At 29.5% G+C, this 19,694-nt stretch overlaps 2 protein-coding genes and 1 long non-coding RNA gene across 5 annotated transcripts; 1 reads left to right on the plus strand and 2 right to left on the minus strand.

The window, feature by feature from the left end:
* Nucleotides 1-4,655: 4,655 nt before the first annotated feature.
* LOC130808928 (uncharacterized) lies at nucleotides 4,656-7,546 on the minus strand. 2 transcript variants are annotated; one of them, XR_009040753.1, is made up of 3 exons: nucleotides 7,214-7,546; nucleotides 6,159-6,236; nucleotides 4,656-4,865 (listed from the first exon to the last, which is right to left on the minus strand). It is a non-coding gene; the product is annotated as an uncharacterized LOC130808928 (long non-coding RNA). The 2 variants fall into 2 exon arrangements; XR_009040752.1 differs by lacking the exon at nucleotides 6,159-6,236.
* Nucleotides 7,547-10,785: 3,239 nt separating this feature from the next.
* Nucleotides 10,786-11,424, minus strand: LOC130808927 (uncharacterized). Its single transcript, XM_057674489.1, has one exon. It carries the CDS (start codon nucleotides 11,290-11,292, stop codon nucleotides 10,981-10,983), a length of 312 nt encoding a protein of 103 aa, XP_057530472.1. The 5' UTR covers nucleotides 11,293-11,424; the 3' UTR covers nucleotides 10,786-10,980.
* Nucleotides 11,425-15,487: 4,063 nt separating this feature from the next.
* On the plus strand, nucleotides 15,488-19,661 carry LOC130808841 (alpha-ketoglutarate-dependent dioxygenase alkB). 2 transcript variants are annotated; one of them, XM_057674358.1, is made up of 8 exons: nucleotides 15,488-15,674; nucleotides 16,486-16,603; nucleotides 17,130-17,281; nucleotides 18,101-18,447; nucleotides 18,549-18,687; nucleotides 18,792-18,858; nucleotides 18,948-19,069; nucleotides 19,173-19,661. In XM_057674358.1, exons 2-8 carry the CDS (start codon nucleotides 16,506-16,508, stop codon nucleotides 19,310-19,312), a joined length of 1,065 nt encoding a protein of 354 aa, XP_057530341.1. In that variant the 5' UTR covers nucleotides 15,488-15,674; nucleotides 16,486-16,505; the 3' UTR covers nucleotides 19,313-19,661. The 2 variants fall into 2 exon arrangements, with proteins under 2 accessions (XP_057530341.1, XP_057530340.1); XM_057674357.1 differs by having other exon boundaries at nucleotides 15,489-15,674; nucleotides 16,491-16,603.
* The last annotated feature ends 33 nt before the right edge of the window (nucleotides 19,662-19,694 follow it).

Consider the following 19,694-nt stretch of genomic DNA (forward strand, 5'->3'; position numbering starts at 1 on the left):
CACATTGAATTATGTAAAAGTCAAATGTAGCAAGTATAATGGAACGAAAGAAATATAAATACAATATTTGAAAAAAATTTGAGAATAAATAAAAGGAAAAATGAATTGTGCGGAGTTAAAATATATGAACGAGAGTAAAAGAAATTAGTAGTCATTATCAAAAAGCTAAAATAATATAAATAAGAGAAACAAATCAAAATAAAAAATAACACTAAATCAAAAAAACAATAAAATACTCAAAAACTAAAATTAACCATTTAGGTACAAAATATTCAAACATGGGCTGAACATTTGAACTAGACAATGGATATCATAGTTGTTTAAAACTTTCTTTTTTCACTTTTGTGAATTTTGATAAAGATTTATTTTGAGTACTTAATATTTTATTTTTCTCTTGACTATAGAAGACCGCTCTTACAAAAAGATCCTATTTAGTACTCTTGCATTAAAATAAAGTTTAAAATTTTCTATTTTTAGTACTCGTGCATGTAACTGAACAAAAAGATTTAGTTTAGATTTTTATTTTCAGCAAAAATTCGTTCAAGCATGTATTTTTTACAGGCAATTTGACGCATTATATACCCATAAATAATTCTAAGTTGAACTAAAGAAAACTAAATTTCAAATAAGTGTTATAAATAGGCCCAAAGTTTAGTTCACCTTCAGAAATAATAATGCGTGCCACTATATTGTTTAGTGTATTACTCCAATATTTATTTTTACATTACTTGTAAGAAAAACTTAATTTTAAATGGTTACTAATGGCCAAGAATATAATCAAATTAAATGTTATTAGATTTATGTTTTTATCCGATATTTATTCTTCTAAATTTTGAGTATCATATTCCTATGTATATATATATTTGTCATCGTTTGGTATAATGAAAAAGTTTAAATGGTACAATAGTTATGTACTTAACTTATAGTAATATACAAGAAAAAAGTATTTGTAAAATTAAAATATTATAAAATAACACAATCTCATTATAGAAAAAATTATTTAATTTAGTAAAAGTTGAATATAAATCTAAAATTGTATTGAAGATCAATAACTAAAATTCACTAAAAATAGTTCAATTTTCATATATAGTATACTCTTTCTACTTGACGTCGTTAAAATCATAACTTCCAAACATAATTAAACAAGAAGTTAGATAAAATAAAATAAAATAAAATCTCTAATTTCTTAGCATATGAATGTAAGAATTAAAGTTAATACTTAAGTAATTACATACTTACACATGTGATGTTATGATCATGATATTAACTTTTGCGTTGGGACGTTATTAACTTCACAATTATTTCTCACATGTTATGTTGGATATAGTTATATATTATTTGTATTTTAAGGAAACGAAACATATGTCAAACAAAAGTTAAACTTTTAGCCGAAAATTAAAGTTAGTATATATTTTACACCAACAAAAATAAATTACAAATACTCTAATAAATAATATAATTTTAATTGAGTCAAAGGTATGCTTATGTCTTGTTTAATTTATCCGATAAAATATTCAATTGATTCTTACGTATTAAAACTGATTTTTATTGATTGTAACTGATTTATACGGATTAAAACTGATTTTATTGATTGTAATTAAATTTTACTAAAATTATAATTGATTTTCAATGATTTCAACTAATTTTAGCTATTGACTAAAATTGATTTTTACTGATTAAAAATGTATTTTATTGATTGTAACTAATATTTTTACCGATTAAAACTGATTTTTATTGATTGTAATTAGTTTTTACTAATTAAAACTTATTCGTACTTATTACTTATTTTTGAAGATGGATTAAGTGGGGTCTTAGTGGACTGCAAATATTAATTACAAAAATTAGAACTTGAGATATTTGCATGAACGTACATGTGGGTTTGGTGATGGATCTCATAGAGAATACCTTCAAGGCGAAACAATCAAAGAATGGTGGTAGTGATGATTAATTTTACGTATCAAAGTAAAGACCAAGATTTTGTCATAAGAGTATATCCACATCTAACTTTTTGTTAACTAATCATTTTATTGCCGTGAAAGTTGCTTAATTGTCCTACTAATTAAGTTCTTCCCTTAGGAACCAAGTATTAACAAGAATGTTAACAATTAATTTAATTCAAACAAATTAAATAGGTAATGTTAGGGAGATTAGTGATAACTCACATGTTTTGATATAAAAAGGTAAAGTTAAAGAACACCTCCAGTATTCCACACAAGGCAGAGTCTGGATAGGGGTTTTCTTCTTCCTGAAAAATGCGGACAAATCATACCCATTCCCCTAAGGAGAAAGTAAAGAGAGATCAGCGCAGTCAAGAAACCTTCCAATTGATACCTGCGCCCATTAGAGGTCGAACCCAAAACGTTCTACTTTACAAGTAGACGCTCTAAAAGATAAATATGTTTTCCCTTTATGCCATGTGACATTACTAACATTATTGTTAGTGAATCATATAAATTTACGTATGTTAATTTTTTTTACTGTTTTTATTTATGTTTTTTCACACTTCATTATAACATCACTTATTAAAATACAAAAAATAAACTTACGCAAAAATTCATATCTTTCTACACAAAATGACAATTAATTACATAATTAAAATCAATATGAACTTGTTTGTGCTCAAACTATGTTATCACATAGGCTTATGTGTGTAGGCTCCGTGACAAATTTGTCATACAATCCAACCATCAAACAAGATACTCAAATGGTGAAGTTTAAAAGATAATTCTCTTGACAATATCCTTTTTGATAACTAAATATATACATACTCAAATAATAAATGTAAGTGTTAGTTTGGTCGATTAATATAATTACATTGCAAATTTAATTTCTACCTTAATATTTCCAAAATACCCCTTTAGTAAAATGATTACTACTTGATTTAGTAGCTTATTTGATTTCTTTTTGATAATTTAGCATTTTTCATAATGTTAGTGGAAAGATTTAGTGATTAGGGCTATGGCCTATGGCTTTGCATAATAATATTATCTAAATTATGTGATTTGATTTTTAAAAATGGTATTTTTAATTGCATATTCGATTTTTGAATCGGATATAGAATTTGGTGTCAAATTATAGAGGAATCGAATATTTAAATATCCAATTTTTCAATTATTTTTTTATTTATTTTTGATAGAAAACTCAAATTAGCTTTTTGAACATGCTATTATTTTCAATTCTCAACTCCAACTAATTTTAGATAACTTATCAATTGTTAATTTATTTTGGCTTTTAAACATCTAACTATATTGCAAAAATGATTTATATTTCAAACTACAAAAATTAATTTTGATTAAAGAAAGAACGAAAAGTTGGCATGCAATCCAGAGTAAACCAGATATCAGACATGCGATTTGGAGTAAAACAGATATTCAGATTTCGAATATCTGATTTAATCGGATGGAAATCGTAACATGGTTTTCACTATCCGAAAATTCGAATTTTTGGATCTATTCAGTATCCATTTTGAACACCCCTAATTAGGGCCGATCGGGTAGTTCAAAAGAAATATATTCCATAAATTCGTTTTTAGATGGTTTTATCGTGAAACATATCTAAAAACGGTTAAATAGTTCAATCAAATAAACTAAAATATTTACTTTCAAACTTAAAATACTCTATTTTAAATTTTTAATATTATGCACATTATTTCAAATATCAAATTAATAATATGAATATTAAAATATTTATTAAGCTCTTTATATAAATTTATTTCATTGTGTCACATAAGAGTTGCTCTTAAAATTTAGGTGACTACGAAGAAGGGTGCAAATGAGTTGGGCTTCAGAGCCCAAATAAGGAAAAGTTGTTTTACTCAATTATACGATATAGCCAACATACGCAAGATTTAGTGTAATGCCACTGGTGAGTAGGCCCAAAAAGATGATGGGCTATAGTGAAGAAAGCCTAAACATAATGTCACTTAATACAAATTGTTGTATGATACTGTCTCACCAAAATACACGTCTTATACATAGGTTAAATAGCTCATTTAATATATATTATTGAGATTGTCTCATCGAGATCCGTTCTCTCACAAGTATATCGCTCACTTTAATCATTCACGAATTCTAATTTAGGATGATTTTTTGTTACACTGTGATAAATTGAATTGAATAACTCAACTAAATTGATAATAACATTTAAATTCTTTTTTTTTAAATGCTTATTTTTAAATTTCGGCTCCTCGTATATTATTTTATCGTTTAGTAAAAAGTAAAAATAGCAATCAAAATTACCACTTGTGTAGTGTTAAAAAGCTGAGATTACAATGTAACACCCCTGAATTTTCAACCCCTTAAACGAAATCAAAATCGTGAAGGACGGGAGGAAATTCGGGTGTTACATTAAAAAAAAGGAAAATAATTTAGATAAACGTTAAATATTAACTTTAAAAAGGTGAGTGGAAATTTCGGCAGCATCTCTACTAAAACTCGAACATGTGGTAGAGCAATTAGCACAATAAAAACATTAAACTAATCTAAGACATCATTGCCTTTAAAATCTCACGCCACGGCGGAATGATTCATCGCCGGCTTCTCAAATCAACATGCCAAGCATGGATCGCTGTTCTAATGTCAACGCTTGCGTTTTAAAATGACTTAACTCTTTAAAAACCATACAAAGTTCTAAACTACGCAGCAGAAAGACAAAGATACAAAGGAGTACACAAGGCCTCATAACAAAATGTATACAACCAAAGTTTACAAAAGATAAACAAGAGCTACAAAATCGAAAGATAACGGTATGACACGGGTTATGCTTCGCCCTCATCACTCTCCCCCAATGCAATGCAATGTGAAAGAAGCTCCAATACCTGCCACGCCTGTGTATGATCCTCCTGCTGCTCGACATCAGACCTAAGGCTAATGTGTCATAGCAGAACAATCATAGTAATTAAACGTAAACACAAACACGTACACGTCAGTAACTAGCATCAAATATAATAAGGCCAACTCATAGGTAACATTATGTTATACAACAACATAAGATGATTTCATAAGACACAAGCACAGATAGTAACCGTTTATTGTTCACCTATACTTCTTAATCTCATTACGTCCTTTCCAACCGGAACCATGTGTTCTTGGGTAGAATACAAGTCTTCACACTCCTCTTCTCAAAACATAAACTCTTGTAAAACACGCGTAGTATCAACTCAACTAAGGCATTAAGAGACTACCTAACACATGACCTTATAGGACTTGTCTATCTTAAAGTAAGTGTGATCATAGTTAATCTTTGGGACTGGTAACTCCCTTGAGGTAACTTAACTTAGGTGCACTTCTCATAGCATAAACTACTCTATCATTAAATAAATTTCCTATCAATGAGTAAACGTTCTATCAATGTGTAAGCTTTCTATCAATGAATGAACCTTCTATCATTAAATAACTTTTGATCAATGAATAAACTTTCTATCATTGAATAACTTCCTATCAGTGGATCTTTTCTTTACTTCATGGCATAGTGACACGGACAAGGGCGTTATCGGCCACCCGGCGCCCATGGCAAAGTACGAGCTCATACCCTCTCCAGCTGACCCTCTCGGATCCTACATTCGGGAAAAACTAACACATTGGGGTACTAATCCAGTGAAGAGGCCACCATATTGGGGTTTACAAGGCCCGCATGGTAACACCTCGGTCAAGGGGCGGTATCGGCCACCCGGCGCCCAATGACAAAAGTATGCTCATACCCCCCATACGGTGATCCTGTCGGATCTCACCTAGGGGACTATTAAATCAATCGGACATAATCTAGTTGAGTTACGCCAACTAATTATAATCTAATACTTTATCAAATGGGAATAACTCCCGCTTTTGACTATTAATGAGTGCCCTGAGATAGCAGAACGCCAGAACCTACTGAGTCACTCAAACAAAATATGAAGTTCACCTATAAAAGAAGTCATTCTAACTCCAAGTAAGGCATAATCCAATTCTTAAATAAATAAGGAGGTGCTCCTTGCCTTCTACTAACACTCTCATCTCTAAACTATTCTAAGCGCAAGGATTTCATAGTCAATAGCTCTTCATATAAAGTGTATTCACTAGTACCTCATAGTTTCGATACAATGCATATTATCACAATAAACAATAAACAATGATCTCTTAAAGGAAAATTGTATATAAGGGTTAATTACTGCGTATACGTACCTGTAAGCGTCACTGCACGACCAAAAGTTACAAAATTCACCCAACTAAGGTTCTACTTTCCTCTTATGAACTGAAAACCTAAACAAGTTAGGAATAAAACTAATAAATCCCCTCAACTACTTTGTCATACCAACTAAATACCAAATTAACCACTATCTCCTATTCAACATGAGTTTTTCGATTACTCTAGCACGTACACAACTCATTCAATACAAGTCAAAATCATTAACTCAACACAACATAAGTCTTTTCATCAATTTAAAAGTAAAATTATATGTGAATTGTTCCTTTTCATCAACTAATATTGAGTATATTGGTTTGCGTTACTAAAAATAACTAATCACAACTAAGTCTTACAACTTTTAATATAACACTAATATAACGATAAGGCAAATCTTAGAGTTATCAAATCTCGATAATCATTTGTTACATTCTCCAAGCTAGAGAGAACTATAATCAAAACAACATGACGAGTAAATTTGGCAACCCTCGACGATAAGTTGACATTATGCTCTTGGCTTTACTAAAATTATACATGTATAACTTCAATGACGACCTACTAAGAGTACTTGCAATTCACAACAATCAAGTCACAACAATTAGCAACTATTACTCCCAATTAACAACCTAAACCATAACTATAGTCAACTACAATTAAAATGATTACTAATTATCACAACCATAATCAACCAAGTCTTAAAACAACTTATCAGGTTATTCAATTAATCACCACACCACCAAAGTAGCATACAACACATACACAACTAGTAATCTCATTTCTAAATCAAACTCTAATTATTTTATGTTCAAAGATAACACTATTTCTGTTACCCATGATAAGATTAAACCAAACTAATACACAATCAACACACAACCCATAATTTCTAATCACACTTCAAATCCTAAATCATAAATATGTTTAATTCATCAATCAAACTCTTACCCACAAAAAATTCAATGAAAATAACACAAAAATCAACATCACACTCATAAACTTTATAAAACTTTTAATTGAAAACAAGAAGAATCAAATGGAAGAAGAGAAGATGGCTTACAAAATTAAAACTAGCAAAAAGGGGAAAGAGGTAAGTTAAGGTTGTGGTAGTGGTGGCACGAGACCAAATCGATTGGAGAGAGGACTCCAAAACTGGCCACTGTGGCTGGCGGCACGCGCAACAAATGCAACACCCTAAGCTACTGCTGCGGTGGCTGTTTGGAGGGGAAAGAAGCAGCTGCATCACAAGGAGGAGAGAGGGAAGACCAGTGGTGTTGTGGGAGACCGGTTGCTGCCGCAGCTGGGCTACTTGTTGGTGGTTTCGTGGCTCAGCAGTGAGGGAGAGGGGAGAGAAGAGATAAGAGAGAAGACAGGAGGAGGAGGCATGATGTTTTTGAATGGAACAAGGAGTAATACTCACTTAAATCCTAACCCATCCTATATATTTTATTTTTTTACTTACTTATTTATTTATTTCTCTAGATTCATCTTCTTGCGAGGCCCAACTAAGAACTCACCTTCGTATGCTCACACATATTTTAATAAAATTATAATTTTGATTCAAACCTCTTTATTTTAGAAGTTGTAACTATATTTTTAATATAAATATATGTTAACATAAAAAAAATTGAATATGAAAGAAATTTATTAAAACTAATTCAAAAATAATTTAATATAATTATAAAATCTCCAAAAGTTATTAAAATATTAAATAATGACGTGATAAAAATCTCGAGGTGTTACATACAACTAAATTGACACATGATGAATATGAATAAAGATAGATCAAATTACGATCATAAAGAATAATATTTTGAGTGGTAGGATCAAAACATAAATGACAATCATATAAACTAACGATTAGATTCAATAAACTTATTCTTAATTATAATTATTTTTTTCCCTTATACACATGTTTGAATATGTTTCATAACTGCTATTAATAAATTAAAATACTTTGATTAATATGGAATTTAAAACTAAATATTTAATTTTTTTTTCATTGTATTGCTTTTTAATGTTTTTATATTATTCATTTTAAGGAATTTTTTTTATGTTATAATTATTTTTTATTGCACACTATTTCACTTGTTTATAGTGTTAGAAAACTTTTATATTTTTCATTTTAAACTTTTGAAAATTGAGCAATCATAAATTGGGATAAAAAATTTTACTTTATTTGTATAATCGGATGTTCCTAATGATTTGATCCTACCCAGGAGGATTCCAAATAGGATTGTAATCCTAATAACCTTGTCTAGGATTGGTAATACATTGTAATCCTAATAAACTATTTTTCACTATTTTTTTTAACTTAAAATTTAGCTTTTTGGCTAGATTAATTATCATTTAACAAACATTTTGTATTATATTTGATCAACTAAAAAATTAAAAACTAAAAGTCAATTAAATGCTAATAAAAAAATAACTAATTGCCAATCAACCAAACAAATTGATTCTTTGGCAAACTTTGCAGTAATTTTATATTATTAGCTTATTCAATACACAATTATAATATTAATCAATAAGCAATTTTTTTTCTTGTTATTATAATGAATCTAGTTTTTTATTGGAAGTTTGTGTTGTCAGCAGCCTCAACTACGATCAATATTGGCTGAAGCCAAATTGTTAATAGACGTAAGACATTAGACACTCAATTTTAAGCATACAAAAATCCCTTTCTGGGTAGTCTAATTGAATTCACCCTACCTTAGAGGCTAGATTCAATAAACAATCTATTATGTTGATCTTCATGCTAGTTTAAATATATTTTATTATTTAAACTCTTCCTTATCTTAAAAAAAAACATATCTATAGCATTTTTAATAATGATTCATAATTAATAATCACAAAAAATTTTGTCTAAACTTCTATGAAAATTAGCATGTCATCTCACAAATATGTTTTTCTTACGAATTTCATTATCATTTAATATCACTCTTTAAAATAGTTAAGGGAAAATAATAAATTTTGCAAAAGAAAAAATTATGAACCGTGAGAAAGAACAATCTTTACAAGATATTTTCCATGCATCATACTATTAAAAATTTCATTACGTTTATCATTTTTGAATATTGTATATAAAACACATACTTGAGCTGTTTAAAATAAGTTTGATGATCCGATCTTGTAACTAAACCCGACTTTAAAATGAATTCAAAATTATGTAAAGTCAACATGAACACAAGAATCAATGTGAATCGACTCATAACACCTAAACTAAAATCGACCTAGTGACTTATACGAGTGATACTAGTAAGTAAGATTGTGGTTATATAAGGATTAGAAGTTTTAAGATTCAAAGCACTCCAAGTCTCCAAGTTTGAACACTTGAATTAAGTCAACCATAAGCAAGAATAGGTCCTCAAGATCAAAATTCACGAGCTATTCATACTACTCATTTCGACAAGAGTTGATTAAGTAAAACATGTTTAAACACAACACACATAATGACATAATAGAGGAGTAAGGGTCGAGACTCAAAATCTCAAGTCCAAAAGAAGGAGCTCTACCCAACAATTTCTTTAGAAGTTTCTTCAACTTTCCAAAAGTTCCCTTAAACTATGATCTAGAGAAACAATTCAATTTTAAATGTACTACTTTTTTTTAATTCGCACATCAACATCGAAATTTCAAAAAAAAAATAGAGGATTTTTGGTATATGAAAACAGAATTTAGGAAAAAGAAAGTGGAATTGAGATTGAGATTGTTCATTGAGAATTTATATAAATACTTCAAATCCCTTATTTGGTATGAAATTGTGAATATGTATTGAAAATAAAATATAAATTTATAATTTTACTCTTGTTAGAAATAAGAAAAGCTTACTAAATTCCAATTCCCATCTTCGAATACTTGTCCTCCTAGATATTAAATCTTTAGAAATTTATAGCATATAATTCAATTTCCAATCACTTAATTCGAATCCCAAACCCACTTACCAAATATGAGTTTTTATGAATTTCAGAATTAAATTCTCATTCTCATCTCATAATCACAATTTCCACATACCAAACGCCTTACAGCATACTTTATTTATTTCTATTATGATTGAAAATCTTTTAGACGTAATGTAGTTAATGCAAAGGAATAGAGAGAACATTAACATGCATTTGCAACATGTCAAAATATGTCGATTAACATTCCACGCTATTATTTATATTAGATTAGCACACAATATAAATATAATCAATTACGAGTTTAATTTCAATAACAATGCTAACAAATAAAAAAAGTACTTTAACACAATTGACAAATCCAATTAAGAATTCAAATCCAAATACACTTTTAATTATATTTGATACTCTGCCAAACAGCATTTTCCTCCTAAACAAGCATCCAAAATGTCTAATTGGTTACAATTAAACAAAAGGTACTATATGACATATGAATATGGATGGGTCTATACTCTATATTCATCATTTGTTATAAATGAACATGTAACATCTTTAACCTTATTATTTTCATCATTTTAATACATTTTTTAATTGAAAATTGATGAAAAAAAAATTAGGTGATAATCGAATTTAAGATTTTTTACGAATCAGTACAAAACCTGATTTTCTTTACATTAGTGGTTAAAATTAAGCTATGAATTGACATTTATAATTAATTAATTTCATCCTAATTAGATTAACAAACTAACAAATCTATAAAATTCCATTCTTAATTCTCTCTTTAAGTATGAGCAACATATATTACAAATTTAAGGAAAGACTATATATATCATGGAGCTAAATATGTACTTATATTATTAATTATTATATATAAATTACAAACTGGGAAAATTAATTCCAAATTTGTAGCAACAAAATGGAGTAAGTCTAATTAAAAGGAGCGGCCATTACTATTATTAGTAGGAGGAGGACGAGCTGTGACCCGAACCGGAAGAGGGCGACCCGTACCGGATCCACCACAACTAGAGCAAGCCATCCGACCCGACCCGGCACACGACCGACAACCGGAATCACCATCAGACCACCGTGAACAAAAGCAGGATACCCGACCCGAACCGTTGCAAGTTGGACACCTAGGGAAAGGGCCAGCCATGGGCTTCTGGTCCATTACCGACCTAACTATAGCCGCCCCGGCTAAGACACTTAGCCCGGTGGCTAATTGGGTTAGAACTAATGGGCCCATTTAGGTGGAGATTGAGGAATATGGGAATTGGGAAGGTAAGAGAGAAATGATATGGAGAATTGGAGATTGGAAGATTTTGTTAATCTTTTTTTGTGGGTATTATAGTTTGATTTTTTTTTGAGTGAAAGTGGTGAGAGAGTTGAACACGTAGACAAAGTTTAATATGTGAATGGAAATGCAAATAATCAACAAGAGATTGATTGAGAAATAGTCTATGATCAAATTTATAAAGCAAAATTGAGCTTTTTATGTATTTTCCCTGGTAGGAGTACTTTGATTTTGCTACAAAAGAATAAGGTTGTCTCTCTCAATTTTGCATTGTTATTATAGTATATATTATGCTTTTAAGTAATTTTAGTAATTTTTTTTTATTTTGGTAAAGTCATTTTAAATGTCTTTATTTTTCTTTTATTTTGGATTTTTGTATATATTTATTTTTTAATGACTCATTTTCTTTTGGTTAATTATATTTTTTGTAAAGTTATCATAAATGTCTTATTTTTCTTTAATATTTAAGTGTTCCTAATCACTTTCTTAATATTTATGCAAATTAAGAAAGAGTAATTAAAAAACAAAAAAATCATGAAGAAAATATAAGAATGTGATTTAAAGAAAAATAAAATTGTGAATATAAATAAGTATTTTTGACAAATGCTTTTTAAGCATTTTTAGTTTGTTGGTCTTTTCAAAATTCTAAAAAAAATAGTGTTGATAAATGAGTTTACAGAAAATGAAATTGTATCGGAGAATAAGATAAAAAAGTGAATAATAGAAATAAATGGTTAAAATTGAGAGAGCACATAAATTTGGGGATGAGATTAAAAGATAGAGTGAGATTATTGTTAGAAAAAGAAAGGGTGCAAAATGCTAAGGATAAACAAAAATAAAAAGTGTTGCAAATTGAGATTAACAGAAAAGGTTACTTTTAAGAGAAACTAAAAAAATTACTACACATAACTTTTCCGTTGTTATTTGTCTTTTTATGCTACTTTCTCTTTAATAAATAACTAAAAATCAAGAAGTAATTAATTTCTCAAATGTTTTTTTTATACAAATAGTTTAATAGCAAATAAAAAAGTCAATCCTATTAAGTGGTCAATTAAGTTATGAACGAGACAATTAATTACCATTTGTCAAATAATCTCTTTTATTTATATAAGAGTTAATGTAAAATCACCAACAAAAATACAACTATATATAATAACGTTAAAATGACAATCCTAACAAAATAAAAACAAATGAAAACATAAAAAATAAAGCAAAATAAACTAAAATAAAATAAATAAATAAAGTTGAGTATTTATTTTTAAGTCTATCTCTTGTTGAAATGTGATTGGAGAGATTACTTGGAAGGCTCCTACACCACTATATGGAAGATGTAACTATTTGTTTTTTTCATTGGCCATAATTTGTTGTCTTTTTTAGATGGACTTCACCTTATCCATCCAATTTGTATTTTTCTTTTTTGTTTGTTTTTATTTATTTATATTGATACATTATTTTAATGTGTGTGGGCGGTTTTATGTATGTCCATATGAACCAAATGAAGATTGTTTAGGTATGTTCTCTTACAAATTTTCTTAGGATTAGGATTTTCAAAGATATCATTCCCTCTTGTCCCCAACATGTTACCACACTAATAATTTATATAAGTATTATAATTTTGATGATATTAATTAAATTATGTGGATAAGATTAAAAGTAAGAGAAAATATATAGATAAGAATTAAAAAAAATCACGTATATACTATCTAAAATAAAAATGTTGCAAAGTTAAAAAAATAGATTAAAAATGAAATACTAATTCTTAAATAAGACGGTCTCACGGTGAGACCATCTCTATTGGGTTGGCCCAATATACATTTGTTGTCTTAAAATGATTACTTATAACGTTAAAGTGATTACTTATAATTTTAATATAATTACTTTTTATTAGAATATTTACTTATAACTATTATAAATATTACTATGTGGAAATTCATTAAAATATATCAACAATTTAAGCTAATTTTATTTTGTCAAGTACTCAGTGATTGAAAAAGCGTCATTTAAAATCAAGGGATCTTTCTTTAGTATATTGTATGATATGATATGATGAATTTACTATCTTTGTCTCACATAGTTTGTGCACATTTTCAAATATATTAGTCGATTTCCTAACGCATCTTATTGTACGTAATTAAAAATTATAAAAAGTTGATATTAATAAATTGCATTATAATGAATCAATTAAGATCACAATTGACTATGATTTAATTTATATATTTGAAAAATGATTTAAATTATGAGTGTTATGAATAATGTTAAAAACTAAACTGGGTAAATGAATGGAGTACATTATAAGTATAGTTGAATTTGAAGAATTAGAATTGTTAAAAACTAAATATGGTACAAGAGTTTAAGGTATCTTAAGGAGAAATTTTATTTAAAAGATAAGTTGAAAATTGAGAAGAAATTGATTTTATATTCGAACGTTGAAAGGAGAGAGAAGTTTTGTGTTTTGGGTTCTTCAATAATATATTTTTCTTATCTTACAAGTACTCTTTATTTTCTTTGTATAAGTTGTTTGATTTACAAAGCAAAATAAACATACACCTTGTGTATCTACTCCATTACATATGTTGGAGTATTTATAGTCTATTCAATTTTTGATAAAATAAATTTTTGTATCACGGATAATCAACTATTATTACATACATATATTTAACATATAATGATTATTAAATAGCTTATGCTTGGCACGAGTAATCAACAATTATGTTCTAATGATGTGTATATTGTTATTTATTATTTAATTTTCATTGTTATTCATAGTTTTCTTTCTTAACTTTTATTTAATTTGTTTGCAACGATTATATTATTCGTGCATAATAATTTCTAAATTATGTTTCATGCTTTAGCACGGGTAATCACCTAATTGAATGTTAATGAGTAATGGGTGAAGGTCATTGGTGACGGTATGAGATGCCAAACAATGCAATTTGAGCATTATTGCTTTGAGCGGCTCTCGAGGGACATTAATCGATTGCGTTTCCGTCACAACGTCGTTGTTACATTCATATGTAGTATTTCGTATCGTTTATGTTTGACGTTTTTGAATGTCTTTTGTTTACACGTAATTAAAAATTAAAATTTAATAATTACAATTGCACTTTTGATTTCAATACATTTTTTTTACACGTAGAAAATAAAAAGTAAAACAATTTTAAATGTAAATGTAACAATTAATTCTTATTAGAGGTAGTACATAAAAGTACATACTTAAATTTCATATAGTGATTCTTAGTGTGTTTGTTTGAAGTGGTTGATGATGATTTCATAACTAAAGTTGTTCAACAATTTAAATTTAAATCGAATTAAAAAGGAATTCGAAAAATTAATCTCTAAAGAATTAAGAGCAAATTGATTCTAATTTGGACCAAGATTATACTAGACTTCTTGTAATAATGATAGAAATTTGAACTAAATTAGGTGGACTTGTTTTAACAAAAATTGTTTATTAAAGATTTAATCAAAAAGTTTTTATATAATGGTTTAAATAAAGAAAACACTTAGCTTGAAATAACTACATTACTTATCAAAAATTACTTATTTTCAAGCATTTCACAGAAAAATGTCCAATTTAATTTGGTCAGAGATTAGTACGAAAATAGTAGGAAATGAAGGGTGTGAAATTTTTCTCCCTTTCCCATTTTGTATTTCACGAAAATTTTGACTAATATAATGATAGTTGACAATTTAGTCGGGAAAATTCCGACTATTTAAATGTGCAGTAAGAAAAGCAGTGGGACTTTTCGACTAACATGTTTAATAGGATTATAGTCAAAAATGCCTCATTTTTACATATTCCCAAACCATCTTCTCTTTATATTTTCCTAAATATTTACGAGTCCTAAATCCTTTCATATATCTTCGTTTCGAATTTTATAACTCGGGTTATGCTTACTCATCAATTGAAACATTCACATTTCTACTACCCTTGTCTTCCGATTATAATCATTCCTTAAATGTCAAATTCTAATCCATATTGTAAAATTAATTTAATAATCTGATATAACTTATAACACACCTTGATCACACAATATACACAATAACTGCTTTTCATTTTTTACCCCCCACACATTAGCTTTATGGATCTCATGTTATTAATTATTTCCACTACTCTAAAAATACGAACTCATGTATCTAATAGTATTTTTTTTATATTCTAAATTAACATATTAAACCATTGAAAACTCATTGAAAACTCACAAGTCACAATTAATTTTAACATAGACAATGCACTCGTAGTTTTTAGATTCGATTTTGGAGTGCAGAAAACAGTTTTCTGCACGCACCCTCACCGTGGTTACATATCTCTCGCTCAATTTGCTACTCCCAAGGTCAGTTACCATGTTTTTTACTTGTTTAATTCTTGATTTTGATGATTCGACTACTACATGGTTTTTGGGTTGGTTATCAAGGCATTTTAAAGAGTAATTGTTAGCTAAATTGGGGGACGACAAGTGATTTTTTCTGGTTAGGGTTTTAATTTTTCCCCAATTCAGGGTTTTTGATCATAACCATAGCTATCATCAAATTAGGTTGATGATTTTCGTTTTCAGTTAGTAAATTTGTTTGAATTTTGAGGATTTTGAGCAAGAACTAAATGAATTATTTCATGACATGCTTCAGGAAAATTGAAAAAAGGAAAACGTTGGGGTTTTATTAGTTAATTAGCAGTACAGATGAATATGATTATCTTGTTGATATCATATCAAAGATCAATAATTTCTGAATTAGTTAATGAATCATTGTGTTAGTATGTCAAATGAACCACATCGCGTGCTAATAAAGAATTTTTTTCTGAATGTTAAATCATACTACTTCACTTTTTGTAGAAGTATATTCTAATTGTGTAGATAACTAGATATGAACAGTGTCATACTTTGGAAAAGAGGGATGCAATAGGTTTTTATTGTCCTGCTATTTCCAAAGTATAATTTGATAACAGAACCTGATGTGCGGATACTTCCTCTGTTCCATTATACTAGCTGCATTTTACTTTTACGCAATTCAATGTATTATTTTGATCATTTATATATTGAACTGTGCACATCTAATAATTATAAAGCTAAGTATTTTAGAATGGAGGAAGTATATGCTATGTTCATAACTATATGATTTGAATATATGATATAACTTTCTTAAAAGTGTAGGCAATTTGGAATTAAATGTACGGCGGCGATGGAATCACTGACGATCCTGACAGAACTGCATTTAGAAGAGCAGAGAAGAAATACAAGCTCTATTATGATCAAAACACGAAAAGGTAATTTATCTTTTCTAAGATTGTCAAGGAACCGACTAAGCTAAAAGTTCTTGATAGTTTAAGCTCTGATGTATATTATATATTCTATTTGTCTCCCTCACATTAGTTTTTTTTAAGGCTAGAAGTATGAATGCAACAGATACCCTACTCATATTTATCGTGAAAATTTTCTATTGAAATTAAGGGTGGAAAAGTATTACACTTGTGATCTTTTGTCACTTTAGCTTCTAATACCATGTCAAGGAATCAATACATCCCAAGATATGCTATATACTTTATTAGACTCCTTACACGAGAGCCTCTTTGGGCTAAAAGTATCAATGCGACAGAGACCAACTCATATCTAATGCCAAAAATTCCACTTAAAATTAGGGGTTATGAAATATGAATTTGTGATCCTTAGTCATGTTAGCTTCTATACCTTGTCAAGGAATCAACACATCCCCAAGATATATTATTAACAGCTATGCGTATATTTTTTAGTGTTCGAAGAATTAATATTTACACTTCATTTTGTTTTGTCTAGGAGGAAGCAAATTAGACCTGTAGATTTGTCCGAGGTGGTCGATTTCAAGTCAATCCTGGAGACTTATAATCAAACAGGTGAAACCCCAAATTGTGTTCATGTACTCAAAGGGGAGTTTGATTGTCCAGTGATTCATGTTGACAATCGCCCAGGTAAAAATTGTGTCTTGTTTGTAAGATGGTGCAAGTTCTTGCTGATTTTTTTAATTTATTAGCGGTAAAGCAGTAGCATGTTAGCTAAATCTGAAGTTTAGAAGTTGTTGCAATGTACTGGAGTACTAGCATTAGTTAATTGTATAAAATTGTTATTGTTGAAGTTAATGGTGCTAAAATCATTAGTTCATTGTTTAAAATTGTTAATTTTGGCTTTAGGATTTTAGGATTGTTTGAAATTGGGTTTAGGTATATTGAAATCGGGTTTTGGGTTGAAGATGAAGATGATGGTGTATTGAAGTTGAAGATGAAGATGGACATGGGTTGAAGATGAAGGTGGTTTAATTTGAAGATAAAAATGGAGAAATAGAGGAGAGGATATAGAAGTTCTAATTTTTGTGGTATTTGGATGGTCAAAAGGAGGAATATGGCCACCTCGTAATGGTTTTATTGGAAGTGTTCTTTGGTCGTATTTAAAAGATGTTTGGTATTGGTTATGGATATGGTTAATGAAAAAACCCAACTTGATTAGGTAGTCAATGACTAAAAATCCTGTTTTGGAATATAGCATTTGAAACTTTGTTGCCTTTTCTGCTGTAGGCTTTTACTTCACTCTTGGAGCATTGAGTGTTGAGCAACAATGTCAATGTATTATATAGAATGTTTTCTTCTTTGGTGGTTGTATTTGAAAAAAGGTTTGGTATTGGTTATGAACTTATGATTTATGAAAAAACCCAACTTGGTTAAGGTTTTAGTCAATGACTAAAAATCCTATTTTGAGATATAGTACTTGAAACTTTGTTGCCTTTTCTGCTGTAGGCTTTTACTTCATTCCTGGAGCTTTAAGTGTTGAGCAACAATGTCGATGGATAAAGGAAAGCTTGGTGAGCTTTCCCCAGCCCCCCAACAGGACTAATCATAATGCTCATTATGGTCCTGTACAAGATTTGTTTACTGCAGCGGGAGAAGGAAAAATTCTTGTTCAAAAGGAGGATTCACTAAAAGAATCAGAGCCGTTAAGCAATGCAAACGAGCCACGATGGAAATTCTGTGATAAAACAGTAAATGTTTCGTTGAAGGGATATGGTGGCAATTCAATCTTGGCTTCAGTGCTGCTGAGAAAATTGCGGTGGAGTACGCTTGGGTTGCAGTTTGATTGGTCAAAGGTGATTCATACCATTCAATTTAGCTGACATGGCGCATTAGATGATCTTTTTTAGTTTAAATTTGCGAAGGGTTATGTTTAACGGATAATTTCATTGTCCAGCGAAATTATGACGTGTCTCTACCACATAACAAAATTCCTGATGCACTTTGTCAACTGGCTAAAAAGTTGGCATTGCCTGCTTTGCCTGCTGGAGATGAGTTTAAGCCAGAGGCTGCTATCGTAAACTATTTTGCATCAGGTATCAAGAAATACATTTGATGTTTTCCCATCTTGTTATTTACATGACTTGTTTCGTCAACTCATCATTTGTAAGACGTTCTTTTTTGATCTTCCACTTATCAGGTGATACCCTTGGCGGACATCTCGATGACATGGAATTAGATTGGACTAAGCCTATAGTAAGCATGAGGTCCAATGTCACATCCTTATTGCTTATATTTTTCTTATGAAAAGGCTTCATGATGGCAGCAAGTTGAATCACCATTTTGTGTTTTTCAGTTTGGGCTGTAAAGGAATTTTTCTTCTTGGTGGGAACTCTCGAGATGATGAACCCTTAGCAATGTTCCTACGTAGTGGTGATGTTGTACTAATGGCTGGAAAAGCTAGGGAATGCTTTCATGGTAAGCATGGAATAATATGTTCCCTTATATATACTGCTGTATGACTAATTTTTCATTCATTTTACTACGACAACTGAATCATTGTTCACTGTAAATATCACAGGGGTTCCCCGGATATTCACAGACATGGAACACTCTGAAATTTCACTCTTGGAGAAACATTTATCAACTGCAACCGATCAGTGTTTTTTGGATTACATTAGAACGTCAAGAATCAACATCAACATTAGACAAGTCTTTTAAGTTTAATCCAGGGATCACTGTCTATTCATCTCCGTTGAAGTAATTTTTTTATGCTCTCATCTTCGATCTTTATATATGGAAGATCTTTTTTGAACCAAAGACGTATACATCGAGAGTACATCAACTCGCTCATCTGCGTAAGCTTCATTGTAATAGTTTAGTGAGCGGCGTTTTTTCAGTCAAAGAGCTCATTAGCTGAGTGCAACACTTGCAAGATAGCAGTAGGCTTCACTTGCTTCTTGTTTTGGTACTTACATGTGCTAGTAATTTTATCTGGAAATTTTGTAAACAGAAGTTTGATTTTTGTTTAGTGATGAAAAGTTCATTAAATACAAGTATATTAATTTGATTCTTTTTGTGAGGGAAAGGGACAACAATGAGT

This window comes from Amaranthus tricolor, chromosome 3 (assembly GCF_026212465.1).
Source record: "Amaranthus tricolor cultivar Red isolate AtriRed21 chromosome 3, ASM2621246v1, whole genome shotgun sequence".
Classification (NCBI taxonomy): domain Eukaryota; kingdom Viridiplantae; phylum Streptophyta; class Magnoliopsida; order Caryophyllales; family Amaranthaceae; genus Amaranthus; species Amaranthus tricolor.

Bases quoted from the DNA above. Each gene is read 5' to 3' on its own strand.
- LOC130808927 (XM_057674489.1), bottom strand. From the start codon at position 11,292: ATGGGCCCATTAGTTCTAACCCAATTAGCCACCGGGCTAAGTGTCTTA.
- LOC130808841 (XM_057674358.1), top strand. From the start codon at position 16,506: ATGTACGGCGGCGATGGAATCACTGACGATCCTGACAGAACTGCATTT. The intron at 16,604-17,129 runs GTAATTTATCTT...TGTTTTGTCTAG, and splicing joins TATGATCAAAACACGAAAAG to GAGGAAGCAAATTAGACCTG. The intron at 18,688-18,791 runs GTATCAAGAAAT...TCCACTTATCAG, and splicing joins CGTAAACTATTTTGCATCAG to GTGATACCCTTGGCGGACAT.